At 39.8% G+C, this 24,795-nt stretch overlaps 1 protein-coding gene across 4 annotated transcripts in view; it reads left to right on the forward strand.

Moving 5' to 3' along the window:
- Positions 1 to 492: 492 nt before the first annotated feature.
- The window catches only part of ACSBG1 (acyl-CoA synthetase bubblegum family member 1), a 33,596-nt gene continuing 9,293 nt past the window's right edge, over positions 493 to 24,795 (forward strand). For 3 of the 4 annotated variants that reach the window (XM_051628692.1, XM_051628693.1, XM_051628694.1), the window contains exons 1-7: positions 493 to 664; positions 9,054 to 9,136; positions 17,716 to 17,933; positions 18,565 to 18,653; positions 19,939 to 20,059; positions 21,072 to 21,152; positions 23,842 to 23,991. In XM_051628692.1, coding sequence (XP_051484652.1) covers positions 585 to 664; positions 9,054 to 9,136; positions 17,716 to 17,933; positions 18,565 to 18,653; positions 19,939 to 20,059; positions 21,072 to 21,152; positions 23,842 to 23,991 — 822 coding nt within the window. In that variant the 5' untranslated portion in view covers positions 493 to 584. The remainder of the gene's footprint in view (positions 665 to 9,053; positions 9,137 to 17,715; positions 17,934 to 18,564; positions 18,654 to 19,938; positions 20,060 to 21,071; positions 21,153 to 23,841; positions 23,992 to 24,795) is intronic. The other variant, XM_051628695.1, reaches the window with a different exon arrangement.

The following is a 24,795-nucleotide window of genomic DNA, read 5'->3' on the forward strand; positions in this document are numbered from 1 at the left end:
GGAGTGTGTAGGAACTTCTACAGTGTATGACAGGCCTGATTTGGTGAAGTTAGTGAAGTGCTGATCTAAGTTTTGATACTGGAGGAGGTGCTTGGCTGGTGCAGAACTGGGTTTCATAGGTATAATTGACTTGAAAGCATTTCCTGATGTAATTAATCTGCATTTTCTTTAAGCAAATAACTTCACTGAATGTTCTTTTTTGAAACTAGAGTTAACAAAATTAGAATTGCTTCAACTTCTGTGAGCAAGTTTGTTGGAAATCTTGGCAAAAGAGGAGATTTGCATCTTAAAGCACTGTAGACTCATTAAAATTCTTCTCATGGATAATTAAAGAAAACTGAATTAAAAGGAAAGTTTAACAGTAAGCAGCTCAGAGGCACTGGGACATTTCAAGCATGTTAAAATCAGAAAGAAATAGCTTTTGTAGCAGTAGTCTCCTCCTCTTGTATTACGTGTTGGGTGGTTTTTTTTTTAACAAATAATCAGTTACTGTTGGTTTCTTCAGTTGTCCAAGTAGCTTTATTTATCCCTGACCTGCACAGTTCCTTAGCATATTTGTGACCAGCTTTAGAGGGCTTGGCAGCATGTCCAACAGTGGAGAGACTCTTCCGAAAAAATTACAAGATGAAAATGCAATGATTATTTCAGACAGCCATGAAAATGGGTAAAGTAGCTTGAGTATTTACTTTAACAAAGTGGTTTACTGATTTTTTTTCAAAAGTTTGTCTTCTAGTGCCACACAGATGCACAAGAGCCTTGTCTGCCTGGTGGTGTCTGCTATCTAATGCAGGATAAAGGTGTGTCTTTTGAGGCTAGAATGAGAGGAGATTGTCATGATGATTCTAGATTGATTTATTCTGTACTAATTCCTAGTTTGACATGAAACCTAGGCACATCATTCAGTGTGCACTATGTGGCTTGCATCCTATTTGCATATATCTAGTTGAAGAGTGTTGGTTTTATGGCACAGAGGCTCTTAGCCCAGAAGTGGGCTCAGCAGAAGTTCATCTGTAGCAGCTCTGACAAGAGGTATGTTTAGCTCTCGTGGCTCAGCTGCTCACAGCTTAGCAAAAATATGGAATGCTAGCTGAAAATACTGCTGAACTGCTAGACTCTAATGCTTCAGTATACTAAATGATTAATGGCTTTTCAACCATGTGGTGAGATTACAGGCATTCTCAAATACCAGAAAATAGCAAAGTTCAGATGTTCAAGTAGAAGAAAAAGTCAATGTTCCTGTGCCATCTCTTCATGTGTCTTTGATGGTTTAGAGCAGCAGCGGAAACTCTAGCAGCTCAGTGCTGATAGCTCTGCCTGCATTGCAAGGCATATAAGCTACTTTGAAAGGGCTTTCAAAAATACCCTGGGTGCAGCTAAGGAATTAGGTCTCCCCTTCTGAATTTGGGGGAATAATCCTTAGATGATGATTGAGTTTTGTGGTTGAGCATCTTCTTGCTATCAAAGACAAAAGAACTTAACCAGATAACCCATATCTTAGAGACAGGAATTTAAGAAGACCTTGTTTTAGGGTTTACATTACCTTTTCACATGTAAGGTAACACTACTGGCTTCTGGCTTCTTTCTGTCTTAGGTAGAATTAAAGGGTAAAACATAATGTTTTTTCCTGTAACTCTGTCACTGGAATGGCACCTTACCTAATTATCCATTCCCAGAGACTGAACTATTGTATCAGGTAGATACTTTTCTGTTAAGCTAAATTTAACTTCACATTTGTTTAGGTAACAACTTGTGTGTTATGTCACTTGCAAGATTTGCTTGATCCTTTCAGGTTGGTTGAGATCATGTTTATCATAGTAGTTTCATCTGTTCTGGGCTTTGTAATCTTGGATAAGCAATTTGTAGATTTAATATTTTTGGAAAAGAAAAAAGCTTAAGAAATTTTTTTAAGCTTTTGAATTTGTTGTTACTTCTGGAGTCCTAATGCAGTTAATACTAGAATTATATTTATGTTTTTAATCTGTCTGAATATCACAAAACACTGTGTAACTTGTGATTGGTACAGGATGTATGTACTCACTGAGCCATTAAAGTTAGGATTTTGCTAAATTAGTTATAATGCCTCTATTTTAGTCTATGCATGCTTCTGTTTGTGCAATGTTTAAGAAAAAAAAAAGAAATAGTTTCCATCTTTTTTATTAAAAAAAAAAAATCTAAAGAGAATTTTAAAACATCATGATTTGCAACCACTGCAAGTAGGAAATCTAATTTTCCTGTATTTTGTTTGAATATAATAGATGTTTAGGATATGGTTTCTTTCTGAATTTGTGTTGAAAGAATATCACAGGGACTAGAGCTCCAAATGTTTGATGCATTCAAAGTCCTAGTTTTTTGAAGAAGTCAGTGCATGTTGTCTACCTGGTGTGGTTTGAAGTTAGGTATCTAACTTTATATACTCTTTATGTATGCTGGGAGTAGGATTCTAGATAGAAAGAACTAGACAAAGAAAATGAAATTCTGGCCAAATGGAAAGAGGGGGAAAAAAAAAAAGACCTTTCATAAGGCTGAAATTGAATCAGTGTGACCTAAAAACTGAGGAAGAGATGAAAGAATGAGTTCTGTGTGACCTAACTTTGCTGCAGTCTCTGCAAATAGCCATGCAGAGGCAGCGGCTGGAGGATTTCAGGTTCAGGTCTGGGTTTTTGCTGTGTGGGGGAGAACAGAGCCAGAAAATCTGTACCAAGGTCAGTGAAGGGTTGTAGTACACTCCAACTGCTGAATAGTGCCTTTTTTTGGGGAATAAAAAAAGGCTGGATGCATTGTTCCTTCCCTTTCACCCACATCTTTCTCAGCTATCTGTAAAACTGGTCTGCTCACTAAAATAGATGGCCTGATTTTTTTAGGATATTTAGTCATAATAGAAGAAAAAAAAAATCAGATTTATTTTTTGCAAGTAAAGAGACAGGTTTTGCTAGAAGGTGTGTAATATCTGTGTTATACAGTGACAGAGGTCTCAGCTCTTAACTTTATCTTCAATTCTTCATTCTTTATTAAGCATATGTGTTGCTTTTAAATATACCTTTATGTGGGAAGAAGTTGTAGGAGTAATTTGAGAGACACTGGTTTCTTGTGCACTGTGGGAAGCAAAATGGTTGTTGAATCAGCTGACCTGTTTTGCAAGAGTAGGAACATACCTGGGCTGATTTGTGGCCCCCTTTTTAAATCTCCTGTGGGCATGAAAACCAATTAAAACATAAATCTAACCTGTTCTTCGAGGACAAAGGGAGATTTTAAATAGCACTAATAAGGAATGTATTATAATATTGCCCTAATTTGTATAGAGGAGTAACTAGTAAATAAAAAGACCAGACATAATAACCTGCCGTGTCCCTGTAAAGGACTGTGAGCCTCTCGTGACTCTCTACTTTTCTCCTTAATATAGGAAGAATTTTAAATGTCATATAACTTTAGGGTTTAAAGAACTAATGTTGTGTGTCCTTACTGTGGTGTTTGTTTTTTTCTTGTGCTGTAGAAAACATCTTCAAAATGTCTTAGGTAAGAGATCACATCTCCTCAGAATCTGGAGAGATAGTATTTGCTACTTGGCTATTTATGTACTGGCCAAAGATTTCTACTTAGCTGCTCAGCAAGCAAAGCTATGTTGATTTAAGTCAGAGTGAGTTTATTGTCTTTGTCTAGAGCTCTAGCACAGACTTGTGACTCTAAATTTATTGTCTTGTGCTCTCTCCTACAACCTCTCCCCAAAGGCCTGTTTTAAATTACTGGACTCAGCACTTTCAAGATGGGTTGGGAATCAGGAAAGGATTACTGATGTATGGGATCCAGATGAAGATATTTAGTTTCTGAAGTTTCTGGGCAAAGTGCCAGGATCATTAAAGTTTTCAGAGGTATCCATAGGTAATTTAAGCCATATTTTTGCTGCCAAAAGAATTGTCAGATGATTACTTATTGATTCCATCTTGAATTCAAATGCCCCAGTGAGCTGTTGAAAATGCCTAACACCCAATGAAAAGTACTTTGGAATGTGCAGATGTAGACCCAAGACATACTATCAAAAGCAGTTCTAATGTAAATTAAGGCTGGTGGAATGTATAAAGTTGTGTTGTCCTGGAGAACATGGAACAAGAGCTTAGGGGGAAACAATAATTTCCCATTGTTAGATCAGAGATAAATATTTAGGACATTTGTTACAAAGAATAAAGCAGTGAAAAATACACACTGATTGAAAGAAGGATTTTTGGGTTTATTTGCATTATTACGGATTACTTAAATAATCAACCAAGCTGTAAGAGTTTAAAGATGAAATTCACCACATTGTCTTCAGGAGAAGCAAGCAGTGAAAGATTAAAACAATGTATGAAGATGTTCTGCCTTGGAAAAACACGTCTGCCAGTTCAGCCTCATTTTTGTGTAGGAAACAAGATTCGTATATAATCGTTAGGAAAGCAAATTCATCAAGAGTGCTTGTGAAAGCAGCACAAACGGGGGTTTGCACACCTTGCTTCCCAAGATAAACACCTGCATAATACGAAATATTTATTTGGGCAAGGCAAGTGCAGAAAGGAGTTTAATTATGAGGTGGAGACTGTTGTAAGAAATATGAAGCAACATGCTTACTGCCACTTGAAAGTTGCCTGGTGGGTGAGCTTGTAAATGATATGCTCAGAGGAACAGTGGAGCAGATGAAGGAGCTGCACTGCTTTGGATCATCACAGTGTGGGCAAAATGCAGCTGAGCCTTCCTGAGAGCCAGTGAGTCTGGAAACACTGCTATGAGAGCATTCCCAGGAGGAGCTGAATGGATTGCTTTTTGGAAAAAGTGTGTAAGTGACAGAGAAATTGTATGCACTCAGCAGACACAGGATCTGATCATTCCCTCAATTATTAGCTGTGTTCTTTGTTGTAGACATTCTGCAGGATCATTTATTTTGAAGGAAGAAAAAAACCCACCACAAAAATCCTGCAATAGCTTATAAAAAAAGCTTTGGAAGTTAAGCAGGCAGGAACTGCAGTAACATGTTTTACCATAGCCTTAGCTTTGCAGCTTGGACATGTTGTTCTTCTGAAGTTAGGAATCACATTAGTCTCAGCTTCTCTGGTAATATATGAATGCAGGCTCTTCAACAGTGAACACCTCCCGTGCTTTAAATGAGAAGAAAATGAATAAAAATATTTTCTCTATATGATGAACCATCACATATGGTACCAGGAACAAGGTGAGAGTAGAAAAGCTATGTACTGGGAGGAGCCTCTCTGTTGGAAATACCAGGAAAGGGAGGAGGAGGTGTGAATACAGACAGCATAGGGCTGGGAGCTAAGACACTGGATGATGTCATAGCCTGAACTACTGACTGTTTTAATTGCACGTAAAAGTTTAAATATTTTTTTGTGAGCAGTTATGAATGTCATGTCTAGACTTAAAGTACTCTGACTTGCTATGATAATATGTGTGCTGCATAACAGTGTTCATATTCCATTGGTGCAATTTGTGATCTTGGAAATCACACTGCAGAATTAAGGCCAAGATATATTGCACCCCACAGCATAAAGTTCATAGTTTTTAAATTTGAGATAACAGATTCTAACTTAGTTATACAGGACATTATGGGGAGGCCTGTTAAAGTGAGAATTCCTTTAAAACATTTTGGATCTCTGTAGTAATCATCAGTTCATAATAATATTAAATGCTGAATTTATAGATTCTTTTAAGTTATATTCTTAGTATCTGCACAAGATTTTTACTATGAGAAGGTAATTTAGAGGACAACACATATCTGACTGCATTTGACCTAGGATATGAAATGTAAGTAGAAAATCCAGCTACCAGAGAAGGAAATGCAGACCCTGTGGAAGAGAAAGCCATTCCCAAAGTCCCTTGAATCTAAAACATTATGGAAATCAGTAACACAGTAAGTAGTGCCATTAATCAGACACTTGGTGTCATGGGAACAAAAGAAACAGTTTGTCTAATGTATAATATTCAACAAAAGAGCACTGCTATTTCATAGTGGTAGAAGTGGAGAGATTTAGGTCTTAACATTAATTTCTGTTGTAAGAAACGATGCTATATTAATTGCATTCCATCAGATACACTTAGTTAAAAAATGTAATTGCTATGCCAGCGATTTCAGCAGGGTTGCTTTGCTTTTGGTGAATCAGCAGCAGCAGTAGTACGGGCTGTCAGTTACCTCAGTCATTATTTTACCATCATAAGATCAGTCACGCATGCATTACTTCCTCTGGTTTGCAAAGATAAAACTTTCTAGAGAAGGGAAACTTTCCCTTTGTTAATCAAAGATACAGAATTTTCAAATTACTGCTTTTGAGGTTGGCCTGATGTGTGAGAAGAGCTTCAGTGTGACAGAGTATCTTAACTGGCACAGAGCAGTGGTGGGAGCTGCAGGTAGGTTAGGATTTGCCCCAGACCTCTGGGTAAGCCAGGCAGCTGGAGCATTCTGTGCCTCTGCCTCAGGGGAAGGGGGAAAGTGTGTGCATCGAATTCAGGCAGTAGGTGAGATCTTGTTTTAGGGAATGGTACCTTAAAATTAAACCCCAAATTATGTAAAGAAGTACTGTCATTCAAACAATGCTCCTGCTAATGGAGTTACACAGAGGTATGTTTTTAGTTCTAGCTGGTCAGCATCGTGTAACATGAACTCAGGTTGTCCTAAATGCCTTGCTAAGGGACCTCTATTGTCACATCCTGTGTGTGTGCTTTGTGGACGTTATTAGAGGGTTTTATGTATCACCTTTGGCATCATAAACCTTTTTGTTTGTTTGTTTGATTTTGTTAAATGCAAAAACTAGATGTAGAAAATCCCCTTTTAAACTGACAGCTGTATTTTTACAGCTTTATTTTCATTTTTAAAGGACTAACTCCTAACAAAAGCTGCACATAACATATTAGAAACATACTCTTTCCCTCAGAAGGGATGGTTCTGAGTATACACATAAATTGTCAATGGGTGAGAAAATTTTGTAGTTGTACTTTTAGGGCAAAAAAGCCCTACTCTCACATTGACTGCTTGGTCCAGTGAGGCAAGTAGCAACTCCCCTGCATGCAGCATTAGTAACTTCAATGCTCCTGAAGATGTTTGATGCATAGATTTTCTCATACAATATTTGTGTGTCAAACCATTACCAGAGCAAGTCCAGAAGTTCAGACTAGTTGGTTATTTTTCTGTTGAGGGATCATACTATAAACTGAACCAGTATCCTATAACAGATGAAAATAAAGCAAACTACAGAGATTTTCATCTGGGAAAAGTCATTAATGATGAGTATTAAAAGTTTTTAGGCAGCCTCACAGCCTTCTGATATATTACTAATCACATTTGTTTTCTGAGGGCTTTTTTGCTGTACATTTTTGGCAACAGCAAGTTTTCTTGTGACTGGGACTTTGTTTTATTTGTTCTGTAAAGTAAAAATTCAAAAGATGTTTAAAGGAAAAGATTGCACTAGATTTCTAAACATCAAATACAGGTTTTTTTTATTTAAATAGGAAGATTCAGGAGCTATTTAGTCTTTTGAATGGGAGACAAACGTTTTAAATTATTTCAGATGTTTTGGTTTTATTCCCAAATATGTCTTCTTGGTCCATTCTTCTGTCTTTGCAATCACTTCATTAAGTCACCATTTTCCCATATGTCAATCACATTAAAAATGCAGAACAGTCTTCCTCTGTATTTAAATTACTTAGGTTTCCATCAACATCCACCTGCACCAAGGCAGGTGACAATTTTCAGAGCCTAACTCTGTGCTTATCAGACAAGCCCTTTCTTGTTTTGTTCCATTATGCCATTGCCAAGAGAGGAAGCAGCCTGGAAGGTGAGGTTAGGGATGACTCCTCATTTTCCTTCAGCTGCACCCTGTGCCTCAGCTCCAAGACACACAGATGTGCACACCAAGGGAGGAGATGAACTGTTGTCACTGTCAATCCCGTTTAATTAAGGCTTTCTTAAAGTAGGTTTTCATTGTAAATAACAATAATAAATTCTAGGAGTCCCCACAAAATTACTTGTTAATATGAGATACGGAATTATGTCTGACGTAATGTTTGGTCCTACGTTTTGCTTCCTGATACTGTGGTGTAAAAAATTCCTTTTGAAGGGTTTTTTATTTATTTGAAAGCTGGAAAGGGCATTGTTTGGGCTCTTCATTTTCTATGTTTTGAGTTAATGTATTACGTTGTAGAGGGGAAAGACTTCCTGAGCTTCACTCAGGACTCTTCTCTTGTACCTGTTGAGAGGGAATTAAGGTAATCCTGGCTTGCTCTTGGTCTCTGAAGGCTGCTGAGTCCCACCCCCTAGTCTATTAAATGAAGTAAGCTAAATGAAAAAACCTGCTTGTTGCTATTTATTAATAATCTGTAGTGCATTCTTATGCAGTAATTTCTATATGCTTTGTTATTATTTAGATTTTTGCTGATGTCATCTTTTGCAGTCTGCTGCCTTGCAGACTTTCTGAGTTTGTATTATCTGTGCTTGAAGCTTCATCTGATGAATTTAAGCCAAGAAAGGCTAATTTCATCCACATGATAATGATAGTTTCTTGCTTTTGTCAGCTTTCTGAGAAACTTTATTAATAGGAGCTAAATCTTCTCATAGCCTTAAAAAACCCAAACAGCAACAAGAAAACCCCCTAACCTCAGAGCTTCACCAGGTATCAACAGTGACAATGTACAAGGTATCATGATATTTGTACATTGACAATATGATCAATGTTAAGATTGATAATTCATTCTTTATACATGCATGGTTCATGGCCTCTCTGTCAAGATTCAAAATTAGTGTCTCCATCTGGTATATGCCATGATGCTGAAACCAGCAGCCCACTGTATGAAATAACAATGTCCTTAGAGAGAAGGCATTTCCCTGTTAGCCTGATTGCACTGGAGTTTGCAACAGAGAGGAAGAAAGTTCTTTGTTCATCTGAGCTTTCTGTTTTCTCCTGTTTGTATTTCTAACTGCTTGCAGGCTGAGTTTTTATGTTTCCCTTTGGATATATTGAAAGCTGATTGCTGTAGATCTGCCAGCACTCCTGGATAACCTTTTTAATAGGTCTGTTTTATTTTAGGACCTCTACAGATGCACAGACTGTCTGCAGAGATTCGCTGCCTCCTTTGGAGAAGACCCAAGATGAAAGCACAGAGCCAACAGGTAAACATGTGAAATTTTAGCTCTTTTTAGAACTTCTAAAATTTAACTTTTGTGTCTCTTTTAGCAAGGTACAACTGAACATTTTTCAGGGCTGGGATAAGCAGAGGCAGCCAAAAATAAAATTAAACTGAAGGGCATCAGGGCAACTGAAAAAAATCAGGAACTTTGTGTAAACTTGCATGAATTAAATAGTTTTTCCCAGTTTTTGTCTGTATTTGAGACTATTACTAGATAAAAGTGAAAAATAGCCTGATTCCATGGAAAATCATACCAATTCTTGTGTTGCCTTTGGCATCATAGTCTACTCCAGCAGCTCTCAGCTACTGAGGTTTTGGCATCTGTGGAATAACTGGAGCCTGTAAAGGAGTATCTGTAGCTTGGTCAGTTCTGTGTTGCCTTCTAGTATATGCTTACTCCTGTAATTTTAAACCAATTGGGAAATTAACCTACCTGTGCTACCATGTGGCTTCAAGGAGGTTTACTAGCAGAACTTTTTGAGGCTCTTTGAAAGATTTGCAGCCTTGAGGGAGCTCCCTGTTTCCCATTTGCTCATTTAAACAGGGAATATTTGTTCTATGAGACAACTGGAGCAATGACTGCAACTGGATTTTGAAGAAATAGCAGATCTTATAGGACTCTCACATGCAGGCTTTATATATGTATAAATATATGCATGTATCTATATATATTTATTTTTTAATGCAATTCTTTATTACACAGTAGGTTTCTTTCCAATAATTGAAATGCTAACCACTTGCTTTTTATTTTTCAGCAAGTAGAAAGTAAATTTGGATGGATAAATGTGAAAACTAAGTTCTGTTTTCAAGTACTCAGGGTATTTTATTGCACATTTGGACTCACACATTGTACACCTAGGTTATTACTGAGGCTGTGATTCTGCAGGGTACTTGCTTTTGTGCTTGTGAAGGCTCTGACCTGTTTTTCTAAGGATTTATCTGGGAAGCTGGTTTCTGCTGTCAGCTCTCTAACCTTCTTCTCTCCCAGAGGTTGCTGCTGGCTGCAACCAGTGATATGCTGGGCAGTAAGTGACAGTGCTCAGGGAGGAATGCATATGCATTCAGCCACTCCTGCAGAGGTGACCACAGCCTCTGGAAGAAAGGTGAGGTGAACAAAAGAAGGTAGAAGCCATTCCAGCTGTTCCATCATAATTTTCCTGCCAGTACAAAACACACCCCATCCATTTTAATTACGCAGTTCCTTTATTTGTGTTTAGATAATGTTTCTAAGTTGAAGAATCAGGAGCTTACAGTTTAAGTCAGCCGCACAGGGGAATCTGTGGCGCTACTTGTTACCCATTTAAATGAGAAGCAGTGTTTGACTTGGAAACATCACCCAGCTATGCAGAAACTGAGGAAAGTGAGGGCTGAATGTCAAAAACATCCCCCAGAAAACTTTAGGGAGAATGAAGCTCAGTGTCTAGTTGTGGTGGGTCTGCTTTGTGTATCAAGAGAAAAGGAGATTCTGATGTTTTCAAGTTGTGAGGAACTGCCTTTCTCACTTTGTACTTGGTTCTGCAACCTCAGGAATAAATTTGTCTGATGAAGACTGGAGATTGTTCTGAAATTTTTCCCCCATTCTTTTCCACCAATCTATAGAAGCTCATTCCTGTGGAACCAGGCCAGATTTTGTTTTTTTCTAATTAATGTGTAAATCTAGAGTAGCCTTACTGTTGGCAGCAAGTATTGGCTTAAAAGCAGTGTAAAGTTAAAAGAGAAGTCATTTGTTCTGGTTTTATACTGATGGAACTGCAAAATGTGTTGGAAAAGACCCCTGGGTGACAGCTAGTCCAGCTTTCTGCTCATAGGAGGACTCCTGACTTTGTTCAGCTGAGTTCTGAAAACCTCCAAAGATGGTGATTCCACCACCTCTCAGTTCTCCTTCTTAAGCTGAGTCACCTGCATTGTGAAATTATTTTTCATTATCTAGCAAGAATCTTTCTTTGCTGCAGCTCATGCCCGTTGCTTCTTGTTCTTCTGCTGTGTGTCTCTGAGAAGAATCTGTCTTAAATTTTAGAGCACCCCTTTTCAGGCTGTGGCAGACTTCAGTTCAGTTCATTCTTCTCTGCAGATGGAGCTCCTTTATGGGCTCCTCATACATGGTATGCTTCAAGGCCTTGACCACCTGGGAGTCCCTCTCTGGGAGTCTCTCTTCTGGGCTTGCTTCAGTTTTTCAGGATCTGCCTCTTGCCCTGAGGCTTCTAAAGCTGCATGCTGCTTAAGGAGCACCCTCATGAGTAGGGGGCAATCATCTTGCTCCTGCAGCCCAGGATGTAGTTATCTTTTATCTCCACCAGAACCTACTACTGACTTGAATTCAAAGTGTCCATGATGAGCCACAGGGATTTTTCTGCTGAGCCAGCTGGCATCCAGTCTGTGCTGTGGCATGGGGTTATCCTACCATGAGTGCAAGACTCACGTTCACCCTTGTTGAGCTTTCAGGTTTATGTCACCCCATTCTTCCAGTTTGCTGAGGTCGCTCTGGCAAAGTGCCTTTTGGCATGGTGGCCAATTCCCCACGTTTGGTGTCATCTTTGAAGCTGGTGAGGGTGCATTCTGTTGCCCAAGACAGTAAAGCAGTCATTGATCAGTATCATTCTCAGGACTAAACCCTGAAGAATGTTGCTTGTAGCTGACTGTTAGCTAGACTTGGAAATGTTGACCACTGTTCCTGAAGACTAATCATCCTGTCAAATTTTTATCCACCTGCTACTCCATCTGGTCCAAACCTTCGGATGCTGGGGGAGACCGTGTGAAAGACCTTATTAAAGGTTAAGTAAATGACATGCCACTGCTCTTCCCATCTCAGAGCCTCATCAGGGAAGGGTTGGATTTACCAAGGCCAAGTCAAGTCTGTCCATTCAGGCTGGTCTCAGTCACCATGGTATAGCTGAAAACAATTTCTAGGAGAGTGTGTTCTACAGCCTTTCCACGGGCTGAGATGAGTCTGATTGGCCTTAAGTTATTTGAATACTCTCTTCTTCCCCTTTTGGAAGACAGGTGTGACATTTGCCATGCTGTTTCAAAGATGACTGAGAGCAGACTTATGATGACTTTGACCTGGTCTCTCAGTGGACACTCTGAAGCCCTCTGGGCCCACTGACATTTCTGTATGTGTCCAGTTTGCGTAAGTGGTCCCTACTTTGATCTGCTGGTGCTGTTGTAGGTAAAACTTCTCACCTGCCACTGTGCACATAAACCCAGGAAGCCTGATCTTGCCAGTAAAGACCAAGGTGAAAAAGGCACAGAGTACATCAGCCCTTTTCATGCCCTACATCAGTAAGTTGCCCATGATATCTTTGGTTCTCCTTTTGGCTGCCAGTGTACCTGTAGAAGTCCTTCTTGTGGCTTTTCACATCACTTACCAATTTCAGTTCCAGCTGAGTTTTCACTTTCCATTCCTGCATGCCTGGGCAATGGTTCTGTAGTGATGTACCCTACTGATTACACCCTCCACATGCTTCCATTTTGGTGCATCATAATCAGTTTTAGAAGCGTCAGGATTGTTATGAAGCTTATTTTGTCCTCATCCTGATGCACCACTCCCTCCGCGTCAGTTTGTAGAGGCATTCTTTGGAGGATATCTTGTTTCTCTGATTCATGTGGTAGTTTGCTGATGTTCCTTTTTCTCCAATGGAAAAGGCACAAGTGTCCATGCTCTGAAATGTTGCGGGGGGAGGTATGACTAATTTAAAAAGATTTCCACTGTGTCTGAAGTCTTTTCTGTCGGAGAGCTTAAAGTCACATGTTTATTGTGGAAAATGGATAATACAACAGAAGGCTCTCCTCCCCAAGTTGTGGTGAGGCAAGCTACAGGAAGCTGATTTCTCTAACTTCTTGAAAGAATCACTGTCTGTATCATCCATCGTGGTTCACTTGAAATTCAGAAGTTCTGTGCTTTGGTTGAATCTGTCGTTGGCGTAAGGGGAAGTTTGACAGAGATGCCAAGCTCTCTGACTTCAGCCCGTATGGATTCAGCACCAGCTTTTACCCAAAAGAAGATCAGAGCCACAAACATGTTGTAGAAAGTGAAAAAATAATGGGTGAGGGGAGGAATGATGTATTCCTGTTGTTAGCAGAATGTGATGGCATCATAGCTGTGGAATCTGGGATGATTCCTGTCCTCAGAAGTGCCTCCAGCAAGAGCTGAATTACCCTCTCTCATCATTAGAGTAAAATGATGTTTTGCAGGAACTGACATATAATCAAGATTCTGTTTTGTAAGCTAAATCTGAATTGGTTTCAAGGAGAAGTTAAATGACTGTTTTAGTTCCTGCTTCTCAGGGCACATGTATGGAATATCCCTTGAAGTTACTTGGGTCATGCAGCCAGCACATTCCACAGTCAGCTTGTTTGTTTACCTATCTGAAAGGTGACCTTGGTACTTCTGCATTTTATATGGCTCTCAGTTGTTTTCCTATAAATATTAGAATTCATTTACATTCACAAATCCTTTCTGGCAGTCACCAGGCTACTTGCAGGTCAGATAGTGAATAGACAGAAGGTTTAATTCATATATTAGCTTTAAACTGTAGGATTAGTGTGTATATATATTTTTTAATTTCTGTTTAGCTAGTGCACAGCCTCCCTGATACATCCCAGAGGTCCAGCAGTCTCAGCCACACTGATTATTCATGCAAAAAAAATATGGACTTGCTGTTTCCTTAAAATATTTTTTGGTATCTGAGCTTGTACCATGTCACAAATCTTCAGTCATACATGGTGGAAGATAATAACAATTGGCTGATAAAGATACAAAAATTGTAATGTGTTTATATGGTGTAATATTTCAGAGTTGCTAGAAAATACTTGAATAACAAATATACTTTTACAAATCAGTATTCACATGTAAATGGCTCATGAGTTTAGGATTGTATTGTGAAAGATCAGTTAAAAGCTTTAAAAATATTTTAGTGTGTTAAAGTTTTTAACTATTTTTTTTCCTCCTGTAAAGTTTATTGTTGACATTTACATTTTGGTGCAAAACTGCACACCTAAAATGGAAAACATTTAGGTCAGAGATCTTCAGAGTAATTCCTAAGGCTGGCTGCAGTACAGTCATCCTGGTGTACACTGTGTGGAGGAGACTACTCTGAACCACCTCTGTGAGTTAGAGAAGCTGTAGTCTGCTCATGGAATGGCATGAGGTGAAAAAGCCACTTGAACAGGCTCAAGGAGTCAGAGTTAAGATGACCTATCTGGCTAAAACCTCTGCCATTTTTTATCTGACAAAATAGTCTTCTTTGGGAGTAAATCTTTTCTCCGCATCCCTGACCTTCAGTCCTTCATATGAAGGACAAAAGCCAAGGTCACATAGAAAAAACCACTTTGGGTACAAAGTATAAGGCAGGTAGCTGGAGTTACTGGAAGAGAGGAAAGGAACAAACATTCCTTTCTGCTTGTGTGTAGAGAACTTCCAGTGGCAGTAAGTACTTTGACCTGAAATGCTGTCTCACTGTTTCTTGTACTCTCTGTAAATCTGTGGGTGTCTAATGAACCCATGCTGATAATGTGTATAAAGGATCTTTAATCTGATTTCCACTTCAGTTTCAGGTGGTACTGAGTTCATTCTCAGCCTGGAAATTGCAGTTTAACTTTCAGATGCTAGTGAGGCACAGCACCTGTTTTGCTTTTCCCAAAGTTTCCGTTCATTCAGTATTTAGTCAGACATTCCTTCCCAGGCTCTTCCTGAGAGCAAGCCTTCAGCTCAAAATCCCTCTGCAAACTTACAGTAGACTATATGGTTCACGTTCTGCTGCTTTTACAATTTCCATGGGACAGAATAGTTAGATCTTCAGAATTATTTAGCTTGTTGTCTAGATTTAGAAACATTACATTTACATTCTACCTGCAGATACATGCAAGAACAGACACTGAATGGGAGTTCAAATTTAACTCCTTTGCAATATATATTGTGTATTATTAAGGTGATTCACTGAGTCTCTGTGAAACTGATTCTGTTCTTAATCTTTGGTATGAATCAAAGATGCCTTTTTGACACCAGAAAAAAATGTGTAGGAAAAAGCAAAAAGAGACCCAATTTCAAAGTACAATTTTGGGTTCTGTGTGTAGATATTGCAGTGATTTGATTGATTTTCACTCTTCTCTCCGGAAACTGTTCTAGTATCTGTTGTATGTGTGCAGTGAAGAGATAGTAATTATGCAACTTCTGTACTGTTATTGTAGGAATGTTGCTAATATTTCCAGTTCCCTTGAAGAGAGATACTTGTTGTTCAAGGGTGTTTCTTATAATACACAGTCTAGAATGTTGTATTTTAGCTTTGGAAGGTGCTCTTTTGTTTTCAACAGAGCACTTGCCCACTTGTGCCCAGTCACACCTGCAATCCCTGCCATTTGATATGGAAGCCAGAACATCATACAGAGTTTCTTCTCAGGGCTTAGGTGTGTCACTGCAGAAGGTAACCCTTTGGATTCACACAAGCTTCTGCCTCTGACAGGTCTTATCTTGTGCTTTTCACACCAGGATTGGGGATAAGTGCAGAAGCAACTGCTTTGCCTTCACTGCTCATAAATTTGTTTGGTGCCATAGTTTACACTTGGATGAAATCTGTGTCTACCTTGAATTCTTCACAGCTACTTGTTTTCTAAACTGGATTTGTGATGCCCTTCTTCCACTGACCTAAGCAAAGCTCCACACCTGTGTTTTGAAAATAATTATATGCAAATTACACGTGAGAACGTTAAGCCACATGAAGATTAAGCAGTTTTATTTGTATTTATCACTGTCATTATTGCTTTCTGTTTGTCAGGATAGTCAGGAAACAAATGCAGGACTGTGAGTCAGGAACATTAATCCTGGGTTGACACACATCACAGCTTGGACTGCTCAGTTCACTTTCTGCACCAGGGTCTTTGTCTCACTACCTGAGAAGGGGTAGAAAAAGGATTTATCTATTTATTTTCCCCCAAAATCCTCTGCATATGCTAAGGTATAGCATGGGGCAATGAAATCTTCAGAAATAGTTTCACCAAATGCTGGCAGCAAACTAAACTGGTTTTAGTATTTTTCAGTTTAGTAGTTGTGCTTTATCAGCTGATTATGAATGAGCTTTTCTACACAGCTAAGTAATTAAAGGTGGTTATTTTTTTCTGCAAGAGCAAGTTATTTTATGGTGTGGTGTTTTTTTTTAATGTATATATTTGAGCTTGCAATAGCTTGTTGTGCCTCTGGTTATCTGTGCAGATTGCAAGCCTGACTTGAGGGAGGCTGCACTCCTGTGGATGCAGCTATGGCTGATGTGTTGCTGTATTGTCACAGAGGTAGTTTCCAAGCCCTCTATGAAGCAGCTAGAGGAATAATATTTGAGAAGGCTGTGAGGCATCTTGTACTTAAAAGTGCACTCCAGAGCTGCTTTTTCCAGCCACTGAGGTACCAGGAAATAGTATAAATACTAGCTGAGCTTTTTTTACAGGTTTTGCTTTCCATAAGTATAGTAAAAGTCAATCATGTTTATTAACTTGTATCAGAAACCTAAAAAAAATCATGTTTTCAGTTACTCTGACAAACCCAAGCTCTTTGGTCTGAAATTTTCCACCAGCTCTCTGCAGGAGATATATTTTTTATGTTTATACTAAAAATAATTCTTCATTTACAAAAGTAAATCTTAAGGATAAAAAAAATTCTTAAAATGTTATTGAGCAGTTTTGTTCAGAAGTAGAGGAACTAGCTCTCTGGTAAGGGAATTGTGAGTGGTTTTCTGTGTTCCTTGTGAGAATTCACCACAATTTTGCCAACTTACTAACCCGAGATTCTCTAAGGAGTGCATTGATACTCAGCCTGCTTCTTGCTGGGTTTGCAAGAGCCAAACAGAGTCTTTGAGACAGTCATTTCTTGTGAATGCTGGGGTCTGCCCCAGTCCTTGGCACCAGTGGTGAGAGCCAAGTGACATTAGTTGGTGCTCTGTGCCTGTGTCCTGCCAAGAGGAGGAAAATGCAGAGGGGAAAAAGTGGATGGTGGAAAGACAGAGTAAGGAAGAGCAGCAAAAGGTGAAAGATGTCAGAGAAATAGGGCTAGACAAGAGTGGGGTGGATGGATGTGCTAGAACACAGGCTAAGGGAAAAATCTGTGGGGTGTTTTGGGGAACAAGGGGCAGAATGAAGGAGAATATCTGGGAGGAGAAGAAGGGAGTAAAGAGCTATGACAAGCAAAAGGAGCTTGGATGCTGAACAGAGTGAGAAGTTTCAGATCTTTCAAGTCTCTGTAGTCCTCTGATTCCCCAGCTACTCCATTAACTCCAGAGAGTGGGTTGTGCAGGACAAGCAGATTCTTCTGGAAGTGATGCTGTGTCTGTCACACACAGAAGATCAGCATAGTTCTGTATTGTGGCACTTTGATTCAAGAGGCAGAACAAAATAAGATGAGAAATAGATACCTCTTTCTACGTGGAGTATTTGATAGTTATTAACATTGGAAAGCCCTTCTCTCAAAGCTGGGAAGTTGCAGAGTTATGCTTAGTCCTGCAGTCTGTATTCAACCTTCTTGTTTTTTGATACACAATATTACTAGATAGAATACCTTGATGATCATGCTTTTCTTCCCAGAGCCACTGTGGACTTCCTTTGCTGATGGCAGAGTCAGACTGAGAATAGATAAATCGTGTCCACAGACTCCCATAACAGTTCATCAGATGTTCAAGGAGAGCCTGGAAAAGTATGGATCCCTTAATGCTTTGGCCAGCAAAAAGAATGGGAAGTGGGAGAAGATAACTTTTTCAGAGTATTATTGCCTCTCCAGGAAAGCAGCCAAGAGTTTCTTGAAGGTAGGTACAGGAAACAAATCCAATCCCTTTTTCTCCCTTTTTATCTCCTTAAAAACAAACAACCTACCTCACAAAACCCAAGATGCTTTTCCCATTAACTGAAGATCAGCAGTCATAGTCTTTGTTGAAATTAAAATGATGAAAATTGGTTTTGGTCAAAGAGATAACATTTCTGTCAAAGGAACTTGACTGCAGGTGAAGAGCTGCTGTGTTGCACTGTCTTGCTGAGCAATGGGTACAAAGCTCAGCATGAGGCCTTGAGATTCCAAAAAAGAAAATCAGGTGAAAGCAGCACTGTCATGAATTTGGCAAGGTAAAGACAAATTTTTAAATATTCTAAGCTTAGAGTAAGATTAATACTTATTATTCTTATGTTCATATTGAGAAGTTCTGTTCTTTGGGCCTTTCTGAGCAGAGCTCAACCAGACAGAAGAAAGTAGTGGAAAATGCAGACCATGTTAATTGCTGATAAACAGGGGTTTTGCTGTGGATACCAGCAGAGAGATGTGCCTTGTACTCCTGACAATACCAAAATAATAAATAAACCAAAGCTTTCCATGGTTGGTATTTGTATGTCTCTTTCATGCTACATGTGCCTCTATTATACAATCTCATGCTTATTATTTTTAAGCTTGGTCTGGAACGATTCCACAGTGTAGGAATCCTTGGATTTAATTCTCCAGAATGGTTCATCTCGGCTGTTGGAGCTGTTTTTGCTGGGTAAGATTTTTTTCTGGTGAGGAATTGGTGAGTTTCTGTTTTGCTCTGAAAACGCAGCAAATCAATATTTGGTGTCATACCTTGGAATTTGTGCTGCAGCTGATTAGCATGCTCATTGACAGACTGGTTTCAGTTGGAAGGGACCTTAAAGATCATCTACATCCTCTTTGCCATGGGCAGGGACACCTCCCACCAGACCAGGTTGCTCCAAGCCCCATCCAACCTGCCCTTGAACACTGCCAGGGATGGGGCAGCCACAGCTTCCCTGGGCAACCTGGGCCAGTTGTCTCACCACCCTCACACTAAAGAACTTCCTCCTCCTGTCTCACCTCAATCTCCCCTCCTCCAGTTTTAATACATTCATCCTTGTCCTCTCCCTCCCTACCCTTCTCCCAAGTCCCTCCCCAGCTTTCCTGGAGCCCCTTCAGGCACTGGAAGGTGCTCTAAGGTCTCCCTGGAGCCTTCTCTTCTCCAGGCTGAACAAACAGCCCCAACTCTCCCAGCCAGTCCTTGTAGGAGAGATGCTCCAGCTCTTGGATCATCTTCATGGACCTTTGGACTCTCTCCATGAGCTCCATGTCCTTCTTGTGGTGGGGGCTCCAGAATTGGACACAGTGCTCCAGGTGGGGTCTCATGAGAGCCAAATCAAGGAGGAGAATCCCCTCTGGGAGCTGTCAGTATATCCAGAATAGCCCAGACACTCCTCTGTGTGACTGTCACACAGAAGATGTTGTGCAGTATCTTATCACTGAAACATGGGAAACAGGTGAGACTCCCTGTGTTATATTAGTGACATTTGTCTACAGCAAGATACATTCAAGCAGATGAAGTCACAGATAAATACTAACTAGCCTGATTCTTCTGTCCTCATAGCAGTTAATGCAGTGTGGATTTTACCTCTTAAGTTGTTTCCACAGCAGTGAAATTTGACTTAGTATCTGTGTGCAGCAGGAGCAGAGAAAGGACATAACTGGGGTTTTTAACACTTCCAGAGTTATCTTGCATGTAGCCTCAAGGGAGTTAAAATGCTGAATCCTAGCCTAGGGCCTCTTCTACTGATTTGAGTTCAGAGATTAATTTTTGCAATGTCTATATGATGTAGATATTCTTACATATCTGAATATGCAAAAGAAACATGACAACTGGGCTGCTATTTACTTCAACATCTTCATATTCTTTCAGCTTTCAACTGATCTTTGATTATTCTCTTGTTTGATACTAAGTGCATGCATATGTGTGTGTATGTATATAAATATATGTTCCTTTATATATATATTTGATACAGAGGAATTGTGACAGGAATATACACAACCAATTCTCCAGAGGCCTGCCACTACATTGCTCATGACAGCAAAACCAATATCATGGTTGTGGAAAATCAGAAACAATTGGACAAGATAATGCAGGTACAGGGTGGCTGAATGGTTATTTAAAAGCCATAATTTTCTTGTTTCTTGGGGCTGCATTGGTCCCAAATGCCATATTCACTCTCTGTATTGTGAAGCCTTTCATGGTAGTGCTGTTACCTGGAAGTCTGGTATCTGGTGTTGGAGCTCTTGGGTAGCTTGCAGCTCTGTTCTCTGTCGTGTCTGTGGCTCCCATCTAAACAATTCTGACTCTCACCAGCAGAGAGCTCACTGGCTGGTCCACTGCAAACTTACCTGGAAAAAAACAGACTACATTTGATCCTATATTTATGATGTCACCACCTGATTCTGTTTGAAAAAGCACAGACCACTTAAAGGGAAGAGATTAGGATGATGCAAGTTTGTAAAGACCTGCCATTTAAATATTGAGGGTACTAGTGTTCAGAATTTCCTCATATTTCTTTTTTTTTTTTTTTAACAACCCAACACTGAAAAAACAACATTGGAATAATCACCTTTCTAATAATATTTGCACAGTATTTACACAATAGCTAGCATCAAGCCACTGCTTTTGTATTAGCACAGATGGATCAAATCAGTTCAAAGTGATTAATTCAAAGACATCCAAGAGGCACTGGGTCCAGTGCTCTCTGCAGGCCACGCAAAGTGGAGAAGGAGCTACTGAAAGCAGCAGCCATTGCTGTCTGCTTGCAAGCCTGCAGCTTTATATTTTTATTTATCCTTAAAAATGTGCATATGGCTTCCTTTTTTTCCTTAAGAAGGTACTGGTTTCTTTGTTTTTTCAATGTTTTCACTGAGAACAGATTTTCTAGACCAAACTATGTAGCATCTGCTTTTTCCTCCTTCTCTCTCCCCCCCACCTTTGAGTTAGCTGGTTGTGAGTTTAGGGAACAATATTTGAGGGTGGATGGAAGCAGGAGGTTTCTTCGGACTGTCAAGTCATTACAGTTTTGGCAAGTACTTTAGGGGAAAAAAATCCCCAATGAGATATGAATAATAAATAATGAATGTGTTTTTAAAAATCCAACAGATCTGGAGTCGTCTGCCACACTTGAAAGCTGTTGTGCTGTATAAGGACTCTGTTCCAGAGAGGCATCCAAATTTATATACGGTATGTGAGTGCTAGAAGTGAGTGATCATTCAAGGGGTACTATTTCTTTGAATTTCTACTGTGTTTAAGATGTGGGATGTCTGCCATTTAGAACACATTGCTGTGTTCCAGCAAATACACTCAAAAGTATCATCAGCTTTTTCTCTGTAATTTACCTGTGACTTCATGTTTGATGCTTGCCATTTAAAATTAAGAGCTACTTTGCTTAGCTCTGTCTTGTGTCTTCTGGTTTTTTACTTGACTGGATTAACAAAACACCTATAGGCTTCAGGTGGAAATGTGTGTCTTCAGACCATTAAAAACAAAAGTTGCCCACTGGTGCTAGTGAAAACTGAATCATGGTTAGTTACACTGGATCCAAGAGCATGAAAATACTTGTGCTTTTACAGGTGATAGTTGCATTTTGTTTGCCCCAAATCTTTCTGGTGATAGGCAACAAGTGAACAGAAATAACTACAGACTCCACAAAGAAGAGCACATTTTCTTAGTGTATGTAGAGTCTTTGTATCACATGGTAAAGTTAAAGCAGAAAAAGGGGTGATTAGTAAAATCATAGAATCATTAAGGTTGGAAAAGATCTCTAAGATGATCAAGTCCAACCACCAACCCAACACCACCATGCCAACTAAACCATGCCCTGCAGTGCCACCTCCACATGTTTTTGAACACCTCCAGGGATGGTGACTCCACCACCTCCCTAGGCAGCCTGTTCCAGTGCCTGACCACACTTCCAGTAAAGAAATTGTTCCTAGTAGCCGATCTGAACCTCTCCTGGCACAATTTGAGGCCATTTCCTCTCATCCTATCACAGGTTCTGTGGGACAAGAGACCAATCCCCACCTAACTACAACCTTCTTTCAAGTAGTCATAGAGAGCAATAAGGTCTCCCCTCAACCTCTTCATCTTCAGACTAAACAACCCCAATTACCTCAACTATCAATGAGTTCTGGAGCAGCATTCAGTTGCTGAAACCTAAATGCCTGAGAGCTGATATATTTGAACCTGCTCCTGTCCAGGTGTCATGTGCCCATTTTCTCACTGGAGAAGGGTTGCTGTGAGTGTGTCTGACAGTAGCCTTTGTTTCTGCCTATAGAAAAAATCAGAGATCCAATCACCAAAGGCAGAAATGATTGTTTATGAAGTTTGATGTAAACCAAAGAACTCGAACTACATGGCATTTGATAAAAGGGGTTTGTGTTGCCAGTGGACACTAACATGTAATGAGCAATTTGGACACTAACAAGTAATGAGCAATTGCTGCAGTAAGGACAGAGCCCTCGTTCACTCATCAGTGCTTGTTTCCAGAAGGCAAATGCAAAGTCAGTAAGTGTGTGTGACTGTCATACTGCAGAATGGGAGCACTGTTGCAGGTACTATTCAGTAAACAAAGCCTAGGCAACAGATTCACAGTGATTAACACATTCCACTATGAGAAGACAGTAAGGTCAGGAAAACAGGAACAACTGCTAAGTGACAAAGAAACAATGACATCCTTGAGGCCTCCAGATTTTCAGGAGTTAGTGAAATTGATGCAGCCACATTCTCTGGGAAGGGATAAAATGTGACAAACCTTGTACTTGCTACAGAACTGTGTGTTGTACTGCCTCGCTTTTCAGAGAGTGGTTTGTTGGAAAAAAGTCTAAAACTGATGATTTATAATTGGAAGAATCCTTTAGGCCAGCCTTGCCACCCAAGAAAAAGAAGTCTGGGTACCAGAGAGGCTGATTATTGCAGCCCTAGTAGTGCAGTGGCAGAGGTCTGAAGGAAATAACTCCCGCTCAAGCACAGACTCTCCTTTGTTACCTCTGCTGTCCTTTGCATCATCCCCTTCACAGCTATGTGGTCCTAGGTATATTTCCAAGAAATCATTGAAGAGAGGATGTGCTGCATCTTGCATTTGAATAACAGCTCTGTAGCACAGTATAAATAATCTGATTCCAGTGTGGAACTGACAGTTTGGTTATTGACTTTCTTAAAAACTGTTAACACCCCAGTTTTCAATGAGCATTGAAATCAATGGTGCCCTCAGCAGCATTTCAGGTGTGTGCAAGAGAAGTATCTGGGAGCAACCAACAGAGAGGGTCAGGTCCAACATTCTGCTGTCCCATTTTGCACAAGGGTCCAGCAGCATAAAAGGTTTAGCTAAGTTTAGATTGAGCCAGATTTGAGTGGAAGTTGTGACCAGCAGCGTATGCTCTGTTTGCTATTAAATAGCAGACAATTTGGGCAGATGTTCATACATCTGGATAATTGTGCTTTTACAAAGAAGCTTTCATCCCATTGCTTTATATAGAGGACAAGGGAATTCTAGATGGAATGTCAGAAGTGTACTCAAAAATGTTGTGTCCCGATTGCTTTAAATAAGACTAAAAATAACACTGTGGGAGACTAACAGCATTTTAGTCTCTATGACTTGCCCACAGTATCCATCTTGGAGGAGAAGCAGTATTCCCATTCCCTTCTTAGACTCTGAAAATGTTCATGGCAGCACAATTTCAGATAGTCTATTTGCAATTCACACAAAGTTCTACACTAGTCTTACCATATTTCTACCTACGCAAGAACTGGGCAAACTTCCCTTTGAAACATGTTCAGAGCTGAAGTTTTCTGCCATTTTGGGGACTGACAAAATACTTTCCCACTTGTAAGAAGCCATTTGTTATCATGCGTTTTCTGTTATGTGTTTTAGATGGAAGAGTTTCTGGAGTTGGGAAAGGACCTACCTGATGCTACATTGGATGACATTATTAACTCCCAAAAGCCGAATCAGTGCTGTGTACTAATATACACATCTGGAACAACTGGGAAACCAAAAGGAGCCATGCTGAGTCATGACAACGTATGTGCTTTAGGCATAGATTAAGTATGAGGATATTTTTTCCTGTGTTTGGAGTTGACTGGTACACACTAGAGCCTTGAAATCCTTTTGGTTATGCAGCATGGATAGTGTACTACAAAACCGTATGCAAAGTGCAGCCAGCTGTGTCTGGCCAAGGATAAGCATGGGAAAGAATGAAGCTTCGTTCAAACTAGCACTTAACAAGGTTGAACAGTTTGTTAGGAATATTGGTTTTTGATTCACTGGTTTTTTTGTGAGATACAGTGCATGTATTTATAAATGCAATTCACAGGTTGCCATCAAGTCTTTCAGGTGATGTCACAGGTCATCTTAAAACAAGCAGCTCATATATGTCAGCCAGCTGCTATCAAAACAGCCTCATAAAGTGGTTTTGCTAATGTTATTAAAATGGGGGGTGGATGTGTGTGGTTCTTCCTTCGGCATTATCTTTCTAGACTTAGGTTTCTACATCTATCACTGGAGAATAATACAACTCTAGTGGTTAGTCCTGGTACTTCAAGTAGCCCTGCCTGCATTGATGCAAACAGAAAACGTTCCAGTTACGGAGAAAAGCAAAATCATTTGCAAAGGACTTTCCTCAGAGATCTGGTAGCAAAGATCTGGACTGTAGTTGTTTTGGTTTTTTACATATTTAAATTTTTTGTTAAAGGTGACTGAGTGGGAGTGGAAGGTGGCAGGGAGCCTGTCTGAACACAGTGTGTGGAGTTGTGGCCTCTCAGAACGCAGAAGCTGTTGCAGATCTGCACACTGTGAGGAGAGGTTCACCCAAATACAGGGGATCAG

This window comes from Apus apus, chromosome 10 (assembly GCF_020740795.1).
Source record: "Apus apus isolate bApuApu2 chromosome 10, bApuApu2.pri.cur, whole genome shotgun sequence".
Lineage (NCBI taxonomy): Eukaryota > Metazoa > Chordata > Aves > Apodiformes > Apodidae > Apus > Apus apus.